Source organism: Diplotaxodon limnothrissa, linkage group LG15 (assembly GCF_057381915.1).
Source record: "Diplotaxodon limnothrissa isolate DT_005_m linkage group LG15, D_limnothrissa_male_GT1.1, whole genome shotgun sequence".
Classification (NCBI taxonomy): Eukaryota; Metazoa; Chordata; class Actinopteri; order Cichliformes; family Cichlidae; genus Diplotaxodon; species Diplotaxodon limnothrissa.
In genome coordinates this window covers 1,261,203-1,272,654 of record NC_140610.1, presented here as the reverse complement: position 1 = coordinate 1,272,654, position 11,452 = coordinate 1,261,203, and the positions used below count along the sequence as shown (strand labels likewise).

The following is an 11,452-nucleotide window of genomic DNA, read 5'->3' as shown; positions in this document are numbered from 1 at the left end:
CAAATAAATGGCAGACAACTTCCTGTTTTTCGCTGTGTACTGTGGACACTTTGGGGGGGAAAGAACATTTTCTGTGAATGAACAAAAACTGTGTTATATAAATATGATCGTTTTCAGTGATTTTACACATCTTTCATGTAGAAAAACGGACGTGTGCTGTTGAAATTCTTTATGTTCTATGCACATATCTCTGGGATTAAATGTGGTTAAATGTCACAGAAAGGCTAGTTTGACTCCTCCAGCCCACTTCAGATCACTGTGGGTTACCTGTGGCCCTTGATGTAAAACGAGTCAGCATCTCTGCTCTAAAGTGTCACAGTGACCAAAGTCATTCCTGATATTTCTGTAATGGTTAATCGACCAGTGTGCGCAAGCTGTTAAATCAAAATGCTGCTTTTAATGCCAAACTACAATTATTGCTGTTATCCATGAATTTTCACATTTACTCTTAATAAAATAAAATAAATAAGGTCATTTTAAACAAGTGCTTGACAGATTTCTGAGATATTTTTCTTGTTTTTTGACAAGGAGGTTAATAAATTTAAGCACTGCAAGTATCCTGTTAAAAGTCACGTACAATGAACAATTCAGTTCAACTGTTATGTTCACAAGTGGTCTAATTAGAATAGGACAAAGCAATAAGGGCAATAAAGAGATCTAAGTGTACATTTATTCATATATTTATTTCCTCGATGATGCTATCAATCCAAGTGTCGATGTTGCCTTCCTGCTATCTATTTAACGTCGTCATGATTATCGGATCTTTTGAACGTAGCACAGCGCAAATGGGGGTTTCGGGGTGGAAGTTTCCTTTAAAGCCTCTACGCGCTTGCGCACGGCGTCCTCTGCTGTACAAACCGTTTCAGCACAGCTACTGAAAGCCACGAGCCTTTTTGTAAGTTGCACAACAGAGCTGTTGAATTTCTTGCGTGAGATTTTCCCTCATCGGGTTGTAGATTTTGAAATATTTCCTAGGAGCCACGATGGTTCAGTCCATCACAACTGTCGATGAATTAAAAGCCAATGAAAATATGTACTGATAGTCCTAATTAAACGTGTCTGATCCCATTTGTCTGCAGCGGGGTCAACGCGCATGTCTGCGCTGACTGATCCGTCATTCGCTGTGCGAAATGCAATTAAACCGTCCTGCGGTTGGTCGACATCGCGGAGGGCAGTAACAGTATTGCCCTGCACGGGTCTAGCGCTTCGTCTTTGTCACGCACTGATCGATGATTATTGGCAGCCAGCTTTAGATCCAGACGCGTCTGCGGGAGCTGAAAGAGAAGAGCTGGTGTGGACCATTAATGTGCAAACTAGTGCGGTTCATTTCTCCAAATATTTGGCGTGGAGATAAGGCGGCCAGTAGCAGTGATTGACAATGCTCGAGCGCATCATAATGGGGCTTTTGCCGTGACCACCAACACAAGTTCAATATTGACTTTTTGGAGCATGCAGCAGCTCCGCCTTGTTCCCAGGGAGACGCGTAATAATGAGATGCTACAACATAATGCGCAAACCAAACTGCGCCTCTGCCCTCTTCCTGTATACGCATTCAAAGCAGAAACAGGGAGGTCTGATGCTGCGCAAATGGAACGGATTGACCTATAAATTGGACTGCTTTTGAATGCAAATGGGCGGATACTAATTAACACCTGCGTTGTGGATTGAAGGAGCTCGTTGGGCCTTTGATTGAAAAGAAATGGCACCTATGAGTGTATGAGATGCGGCTTTGAACTAGGCAGCTCGTCTCTGAGCGTCATGGGAAGGAAGGAGGACTGAGAAATATCACACAAAGGCCATCTTAATTTCCCAAATTAGGGGTTGTAATGTGAGGCAGAGCGGACAGCAGAGTATTTTAGGCTGTGGAGAGCAGGCACTTAGACTGGCATCTGGCTGGACTGGACAAGATTTGCTTGGAATTTACATGTCTGCTGACCACAGACAGTCTACAGGTTTGGACCTCACCCGTGGCTCTTTGTTATGGAGGATGCGCTGATTATTATCATTAGCATACACTTTTGAGCAGCTTTATCCTTCCTTCGGTGTTTGAAGGAAAACAGAAGTAACAGTATACCATCAGTGTGCACGAACAACACCACTTTATTTTATGTTCAAGATCCCTGTAACAGTCTGTGATGAGTCATAACCCTGATAAACACAAATTACATTTTTTGATTAAAATGCAACTGAAATTAAAAAAATGAAGTCAAAGGTTTGTTTGTTAATGAATTGTCAAGGAAACCATGCTTGGCATAAACTGAATGTATATTTATCCAATGGCATGGAACATTTACAGGTACATGTAATCAAATTACTTTAAGTCAGCATTTTGGGCATACTTTTTATTTTTAATTTAATCCCAGCTGTAATCTTTGAAGAAAACAAAAAAGCATTTCATATTTTGGGGAAACAAACAATTTCAAATAGTTTTTAAAGCGTGCCAGAGAAGCCGAATACAAGACGTCACCCCTCTGTGGCTCAGATGTTGGACTATTGGAGTCTAGGCTGAGTTCAGGTTAGCCGGGGTTACTTGTAATCCTCACTGAGACCTCAAAGAGTTAACAACATGTAGTTTGGGGTAATGGCTGAACATGGTCTCTTTAGACTGTTGATTAAAGCCTAATTAACGAGTCTCATCGTTTAAATGAATAAAATGAACAAAGTGTCTGGTGACTAATGTTGTTTCCACTAATTGGGTTGTAAGAATGCCACAGACGTCAAATGTCCCAACCAAAAACACAATATCTATATATACATATTAAATATCATGAAACCAAAGACTGACGCTGTTAGAATGAACTAAAATTAAGCGAGTTTCTTTTTTATTAAACAAACTGAATTTTTTAGAGTTTAGAATAAAGCAAAAGAAAAACTACAGGAAGTGATACGGTGAACTTCTAAAGCTAACTTTAATAAAATATCTGCTTATTGGGATTTTGGATATGTGCATGACTGTGCACACGTTTGTATTGTATTGTTATACCACAGTGCCATTCTGAAGCGATGAACTCTCACAGTGTGACAAATACCACACATACATATATAATAATGAAAAAAGTGCACAAAAGAACATTTTTTAAGGATAAAATCAAATCAGGAGCAAACCGAACTGCAAACCTGACCTTCATCAAAATCAGAACACAAACACAGGCGCACACGGACCCTGCCAAAGGCTTCTGATGCTGACTTACAACCAGCTGCAATGCAGGATCCCGACACAGACGCACGTTTTTAGTATAACTGAAATAAACAGGATGGATCACATCTATTTGTTACCCGCTGATTATCCCTCTGCACACTTACACGTACTTTACCTTTGCACACACGCAGCCACGCCGAGCCCGTTTCCAATAAATGCATTTCAAAGATTACAACACACGTGCACCGTGTCATGTGCTACTGGGGCTCTGCCACTAATTAATAATTTGTCTTTACTGGGCAGATGCAACCTCTCGAGCTGCTACAAGCGGGTCTGGCAGTCATCTGTCATTTGCTCTTCCTGTGTGCTCCTTCAGTCTGTCTGACATCTCTAAGCAAACACGGCCAATACACAACCAGAGCCTGGAGCTTCTGGGCAGCCAGTGAGAGCAACCCTCTTCTAATGTTTGTGTGACAAAAAAGGCAAGGCAAATCCTCGCAATGGAATCAGATAATCACCAACTTGTGAAGAGCCTGCCCCAATCCACATCCACCCCCTGCCTCCCCCCACACACACTCCCTTTCTCATACAGCCCCTGGATTAAACTGTCTGTTTGGCTAATAATTTTAATCTGCTGGAGTGGACCTAGAATGGGTTACAGGGGTCCGAATAAACATCTAATCCCCTAGCGTCCCCTCCTCCCTCGAGGCCCTGCACTCCTTCTCCATGGACCCCCCACCCACTCACTCCCTTGCTTGTTATAGACTCAAGGTGAACATGCTGCTTGGTTTTAGACCCTTTTGCTGGATAAAAAAGGTTCTGCAGCCATCCAGACAGAAGTTAAGCCCATCGTGTGACAAACTGCTGCCAGACTGGGCCCAGGCTGACATTGTCCAGTGGAATGTACACATCAGAGTGTGTATGTGTGTGTGTGTGTGTGCAGACAAGGGTGCTAAGGAGGAGAGGGCACTTCAGGTTCACAGGGTCAAGTAATGTCTGTCTGAGGCACATATGTAGCTGCATAGGACACACCGTGGGAGGACAGTATTCCAATTTAAGAGAAATTAGTGTCCAGATAAAGACAGCAACGGTCATTTGTTCAACTTAACCAAAAAAGCTCTTCAGCACTTCAAATACGACAAGCTTGCTACAAATAAAACCCTTCTTCTCCACAGTGTTCTTCTTTTCAAAATCAAGTAAAAGCAAAAATATAAGCACATAAAACAAAGATCACGTGATTGTCTTGTCACTTAAATACACAGCAAGAAACGGATTTTAAAGAAATCCTCCTTCTGGCCACATCAAACATAACTGCGGTGAAATTACACGGATGGCCCTCAAGTCTTAATTGTTGCTGTTTGAAGTATGGCCACTTAGATATCCTGTTTAGGATGGGGCTGTATTGTCGCACCTTTGTTCTGATAAGGGTCCCTGCCCCCATCGACAAAGTGCGAAAGACGGGGAGGACCCGCAACAATATAAGGGACCAGAGGAGTGTCAGAGGGACACACTCTGTCTCTCCTGCGCTACTGTGCTGCCGTCTGTCACACTGAAGTTTCCTTCTCTCTCTCTTTCGTCATGGATTTCCTTCGGGCTTGTGTCCTTTTCGCCGCTCTCTTCGGTCTCGTTAAGGCTTTTACGCATCAGGATATGAAGGACGCACTGCTACAGAAGCTTGGGATGGATGAAGTTCCTAGAATCCATAAAAGGGATGTGGAAAATCTCGTGATTCCGGCGCATATAAGAAATAAGTACACGAGCATGCTGAAGATGCACCACAGCAGGAGGCGCAGATCGTTGCCTAGTCTTGCGGGCATCCTGAAAGGAATCCCCGGCAATGCAGGTAGGCACTTTTAAATGTTTAACAAATGGAGCATGCAGATTCAAAAAAAGAAAAGAAAACGATTTTGCTGTAGAGTATTTTACGTGCATAATAGCTGTAACACCCGGTGCACTTTTACGCACCAGTGTATATTCATGAAAAACGTCATTTTAACCTTCGCAAGAGGCGAAATTGACTAAAAAGCTGGAAATGGTTTGTGTCTTAGATATTTCCGGGGAGTACGTCTACTCTGACACCAGTCGGCAACGCGTGATGTTCGACATGGAGGCGAGGATCCCGGATAATAGTGAGGTGACCATGGCCGAGCTGAAGCTCTACCAGCGGGCTTCCCACCACAAACGATTCACGGTGGAGAGGAAGAGCCACCGGCCCGTCAGCAACGCCAGGGTCAGCATCTACTGGGTGGAGGTGCTGCCCAACGGATCCAACCGGACGTCGCTGGTAGATTCGCGGTAAGGGATCCGTTAAATTAGCCCCCCCCCCCCCATCAACTTGCTATCTTAATTAAAAGACAGCGGTATTCTTCTCCGCTAGTTATCAGTTGGAGCTCACTTTAATGAATTGCCCCCATCGCGTTTACAGGTTGATCCCCATTCACGAGACAGGCTGGAAGAGCTTTGATGTCACCCAGGCGGTGCACTATTGGTCCAAGACACAGCAGAAGACACCTATGCACCTGGAGGTGTGGATCGAGGGCGAGAGACCTGGCAGTTATGCGGCAGAGATGGCCAAGAGTGTCCGCTTTACCACCCAGGAGCAGACGGACAACACCTTGGGAAAGCCCGAGCTCGTCCTCTACACACTCAACCTCGAAGAGTACGGGTAAGGGCGCGAAATACAGGATATTGTGTCAGTGTGACAATTAACCCTGTGCTGTTTTTACCTGTCAGCATTTGCATTCGTTAATAGAAGTGTTGCGTGGTGGCAAAGGGGCGGAGGTTTACAGATTCTCGTGCTTCAGAGAAATCTAGCAGCAAATTACAGACTGGCACTGAAGAGCACCATATGCTCTCTATCACGAATGATCCAAAGTCATTTGAAGTAATATAACCGAAAACACAAACCAGTCTATAAATTGACCACTGCATAGCAAGCACGGGTGTAGCTAAGAAATTTGGGGCCTTTGACAGCTTTTGGAGCACCTGACCCCCCCGCAAAACAAATCAATTAAATCGCATTACTGCTAATGCTAGCAGCTGTCAGCTAACTTTCCTTGTTTTTCGTCCTCAGCTCTCACGGTGACTGCGACAACCAAAACAAAGACACCTGCTGCAGAGAGGAGTACTTCATCAACTTCCGCGCACTGACATGGACACAGTACTGGATCATTGAGCCGGCTGGGTACCAGGCTTTCAGGTGCGCCGGTGGCTGCAAGCAGCCCAAGCGCAACTTCGGGTACGGCGAGCGGCGGTGCACGGTGTCCGAGAGTGCGCCTTTACCCATCATGTACCTGGTGAAGAAAGGGGACTACACCGAGATAGAGGTGGCTGAATTTCCCAATATGATCGTAGAAAGGTGCGCGTGCACTTTGGACAACATCTCGATAGTATGAAGTCACGGGAAAGGCTCGTAAGAATCCAGACTGGGGGCGGGAATGTGTTCTGAGTACACGCGTGGTGTTGTTTTCAATGAAGTGTTGATATATTTAATGCACACCTGATACTTTATATTTAAAAGGACCTTTACCCGGAGTTTCAGTACTCCTGCCTAAACTCCATCTACAAGCACTTTGATATATTTTGTACATTTTGATAGTTTTTTCCTTTTTTTATACTTGAATTTGTGTGAGCTGCGTTGAGTCATTCAAATTCTGTTTGATGTGTTATATTTTCCACCTGTAAATAATATGAATGAGTTTATGTTTAGAAAATTAAAATATTTTGTCTCACTTAAAGCTCCTGGTCGCTCCTCCTCCTCCCTGCTGTCGGGCACGTCTCTCTGGCTCCATTCACATTCATGATCACATTCAAATGTAGTTACATACAGCTGCCTGTGTCTTTCGCCTTGTTGTTTGCACTTATAGGAAGTTGTAATGCGGAGCAAATCATTTGGCTAATGACTTATAACACCTGTTACACTGAGGCCACGCTGTCATGTAGGTCAAACGAGCTTTATTTGCAGTGGGAAGGAGCTACGTGGGTGCTTACAGAGAAACATGAAGTCTATTCACATGAAGCTCGTGCGTTTACAGCAGGCTTAGAGGGCCAAACATTACTAATCAGAGCCAATAGCTAATGCACTGTTTGCTGCCTGACTGGGAGGTCTTGTCATTCGCTAATATGCTGCTGATGTGGGTAAACATGCTGCAAAGACAAGCAGCTGGCTGTCTGAGTGAATATCTATCACGCACCTCAGCAGGAAAAGAAAAGGAAACATGGGTGGTACAGGAAAGACCACACATGCTTCACATGTGCATATAAACATGTTTAATAGTACTTATGCAGTATCGGCCTCACCTCTGAGATGCTTCTGTTGTTCATTCAGTCTTTTTCTTGGCCGGATTACTCGGTCAGCAGTTATCGGGACCTTTGGTGGTGCTTCATGATGTGGTCCTTCACCAATGGTGCCATTCTGCTGGAATTAAATGTCACTTTAAATGATGACATAACCACAAAAGCCCTTCCCAGTAGATACGGGGGTAACAATTCAACCTTTTACAGAAAAAAAAGATTCTGCAAGTAATTTTATATAGTGAAGTTTACAGGAAAGGAGACACGATCACTGTCAGTCATTTTAAGTGATTGTGAGCAGTGGTGGCTCAACCTTGCCTTTCACATTCACATACACGTGGATGGTGCATGTTTTCCTTTCGTGTCATTAGCGCTGTGCGAAAAGTCAAAATCAGCCACACAACAATACATTACAGTGAAAGAAGAAAAAGTGGAAGAAACTGTCTTGTTCTTAAGACAACATCAGGATGAAGTCATGATGGATGCAGCGTCTCACATGCTGGTGAGTCTGGGGGAGATGGTTTTCTTGCTGGAGGTTTGCAGTTTCTGGCTGCTCGTGTTTTGCAGCTCGGGACAGATGTCAGATGTTGCCTGCTTGTAATCACTAAGAAGCCGGGAAGACTTTGTCAGCACAAAGGTACATCCTACACTAAAACAGGAGCTTTTGGCCAGCACGGGTAAACTTTACGATTGGTGTAACCCGGGGGTGGGGAACTCCAGGCCTCGAGGGTCCCGGTGTCCCGCAGGTTTTAGATGTGTCAGCTGATTTAAACGGCTAAATGAGCTCCTCAACATGTCTTGAAGTTCTCCAGAGACCTGATAATGACCTAATCATTTGATTCAAGTATATTTAAACAAATATAAGACTGACGTGTGACAGCATGTCTGTTTCGTCTGAGCTAAATGGTAAGATCTGCAACTGAGCCTCAGGACGAGCTGCAACGCTGGAGCAAATCACACAAAGCTTTTGTGGAGGAGCACAACACTCCTTGATGTCTGCACTGCAAGGTACAAGTACCACATGATGTCACGGAGGTGGTATCTGTACCTGTTCTGGCAAAGCATCGTGCTCGGTGTTGTTAATGCACATGCTGATCTTACATGATTTTCATTTCTCTTGTTTTAAAACAATATTTTCATTTTTCCCATTTATATGAATCTGATGTTCAGATTTCTGCACTAAGTTGTTGAAAGTACTTCCAATATGAAGCAGGATTTTTGTTTACATTTTCAGCATGCATATTTGTTCAATGCAAAAAACAAACAAACAGTTTTGTTGTTAAATAAAACCAGCAAAAGTTATGATCATCATACATGTTATGGAAATGCAAATAAAAAGTAAATTTGGTGTCAATAAGAAAAAAACTGTCTAGAAAATTCATTTCCAAATAAGGAATACGTTTACTGTGTATGCCCGATGTGGCATACGCTCCAGCGTTTTAGAACAGCCCGATTTGTTCAGTAATTTATTGCAGTTGAAGTCATTCGGTCCAGTGAACAGCTTGAACTGGTACAAAGGTAAGTGGTGAAACACCACAGGTTTAAAACAAATGATCCCAAAACTGAAACACAATGTCCGTTTCAGAACGATACAAAAAGACCTTTTTCAGGGAACAACATGGGTTAACTGTTTGAAGCTGCAGTAAAGGAGGTTGATACGGCCTTGAAAGCTGCTGCTCCAACTTTCCTGGATCACTTCAGCCCCTCTGCCTGTAGTGTTGGAGCACACTGTGGTACCAGACCCTGGACAGCATCAGCTGAGCAGTATTGTACTGCAGAAAGTGTTGGCACAGAAATGGTGAGAAAAAGGGAATTAACCGTGGAAGAGACACAGACCGCCACAGAAAAGTAGGAACGTCACAGTGTGAGCGAGTCCAGTTTCCTTCAGCATCAAAGTCACTCAGAAACAAAGTGTGACAGGAAGATGTCTGCAGAGCCAAAGACACGCCTGAGTCAGAGGACAGCAGCCGGTGTGATGGGCGGCTCACTGCACAGCAGCTTCAGGCACAGAGTGAGTCTCAGTTTCAGGTGTGAGGAGAGGACGAGCTGCAGCAAGAAAGCCAAGATGGCTTTCACTATTACTGTAAACCTGTCAGCTGTTACTTATGGTGCATAAGATTCATAACACATTTCCTGCAACAGTATTAGCTAGACTCTGGTCTGTTTCAGGCACTTTTTGGTAAATGTGTTAAAAGTTGTCTTTGCTGCAGAATAAGTAGTTTGTGCAGTCATTGCATGTGTTCACAAAGTGAATGTTGTTAGCTTGATGGTTGTTTCCAGTTTTTCACTTTGAGAATCCTGCTTTGCTAAAGCTCTTATTACAAACACCTACAAGCTGAACAAAACTGTTTTTGCAGTTTTGTGCAAGATGGTCTGCACAAAACTGCCAGTCAAGGATGTCATTTCTAGCAGGACAGTGGGTGCAAACATAAAGCCAAAGGTAACCACTAAATGACTTATGTTAGATTATATATATATATTCTTAGGGTCAGTCCAGGCAGTGCACAGGTTGGTCAGTCTGGTCTTGCTTGGTCTACCAGCAGCTGGTGTTTTGCGCCTCTGGTATTCTTGCCCATCCCTTTCTGTGCCTCACTCATGTATTGACCCATGTGCCTGTTCATCTTAGCCGCTACGATGCCTGACAGGAGCTTCCACGTGTTGCTGAGGCAGGTTATTGGTCGGTAGTTGGAGGGGACCGGTCCCTTCTTGGAGTCCTTGGGGATCAGGACCGCCCGGCCTTCAGTTAGCCATTCCGGGTGTCTCTCGTTAACTAGCAGCTGGTTCATTTGTGCTGCCAGACGCTCGTGGAGTGCAGTCAGCTTCTTTAGCCAGTAGGCGTGAACCATGTCGGGCCCTGGTGCTGTCCAACTCTTCATACTGGAGACCCTTTCTTGGATATCTGCCACTGTGATGGTTACTGGACCCTGTTCAGGGAGGTCGCTGTGGTCTGCCCTCAGATCCTCTAGCCACTGAGCATTGCCGTTATGGGTTGCATCCTTCTCCCATATGCTCTTCCAGTATTGCTCCGTCTCCAGCCTTGGTGGTGCTGTTCTCTTATTGTTCCCTTGCCACTGAGAGTACACCTTTGCTGGTTCTGTGGAGAACAGCTGGTTTATTCTCCTGCCTTTGATCTCTCTGGTGTACCTCTTCAAGCGGCTGGCCAAGGCTGTGAGTCGTTGCAGAGCCTTCATCAGGAACTCAATGGGGATGTGGCGCACAACAATGGGCCACATTCAAGCCCATAGCACAAGTCACCATCAAGTGCGGGATCTACCGAGGAGATGCTCTGTGCCCACTGCTGCTCTGCATAGGCCTGAACCCCTCAGTGAGGTCAGTGACCAGACTGGCTACAGATACAGACTACAGAACGGAGCAGTTGTCAGCCACCTCCTGTACATGGATGACATCAAGCTGTATGCCAAGAGTGAACGAGACATCGATTCACTGATCCACACCACCAGGATATACAGCGATGACATCGGGATGTCGTTCGGACTGGAGAAGTGTAGTCACTAGAAAAGCTGCAACCACCAAGTACCTGCAGAGGGTCAGGCAAGTCCTGAGGAGTCAGCTGAATGAGAAGAACAAGATCCATCAACACCTACGCCCTGGCCGTGATCAGGTACCCTGCTGGGATAATAAGCTGGCCAAAGGAGGCGATAGAAGCTCCTGACCATGCACGGAGGGTTTCACCCCAAGTCCAGCACACTGAGGCTGTACGCTAAGTGAAGGAAGGAGGCCGGGGACTGGTGAGTGTGAGCACCACGATCCAGGATGAGACAACGAACATTCACGAATACATCACGAAGATGGCCCCAACTGACCGAGTGCTCAGTGAATACCTGACAGACAAATGGTGGTGGCTAACCAACCGGACATAGCGGTGGTAGACAAGCAGAAGAAGACGGCCGTAGTGATCGATGTAGCGGTTCCCAGTAACAGCAACATCAGGAAGAAGGAACACGAGAAGCTGGAGAAATACCAAGGGCTCAGAGAAGAGCTCGAGAGGATGTGGAGGGT

General features: G+C 45.0%; 1 protein-coding gene across 1 annotated transcript; it reads left to right on the top strand.

The window, feature by feature from the left end:
• Positions 1-4,717: 4,717 nt before the first annotated feature.
• Positions 4,718-6,534, top strand: lft1 (lefty1). The gene is made up of 4 exons (XM_085373190.1): positions 4,718-4,982; positions 5,188-5,434; positions 5,565-5,804; positions 6,213-6,534. Exons 1-4 carry the CDS (start codon positions 4,718-4,720, stop codon positions 6,532-6,534), a joined length of 1,074 nt encoding a protein of 357 aa, XP_085229316.1.
• Positions 6,535-11,452: the final 4,918 nt, after the last annotated feature.

Bases quoted from the DNA above. Each gene is read 5' to 3' on its own strand.
- lft1 (XM_085373190.1), top strand. From the start codon at position 4,718: ATGGATTTCCTTCGGGCTTGTGTCCTTTTCGCCGCTCTCTTCGGTCTC. The intron at 5,435-5,564 runs GTAAGGGATCCG...TCGCGTTTACAG, and splicing joins ACGTCGCTGGTAGATTCGCG to GTTGATCCCCATTCACGAGA. The intron at 5,805-6,212 runs GTAAGGGCGCGA...TTTCGTCCTCAG, and splicing joins CTCAACCTCGAAGAGTACGG to CTCTCACGGTGACTGCGACA.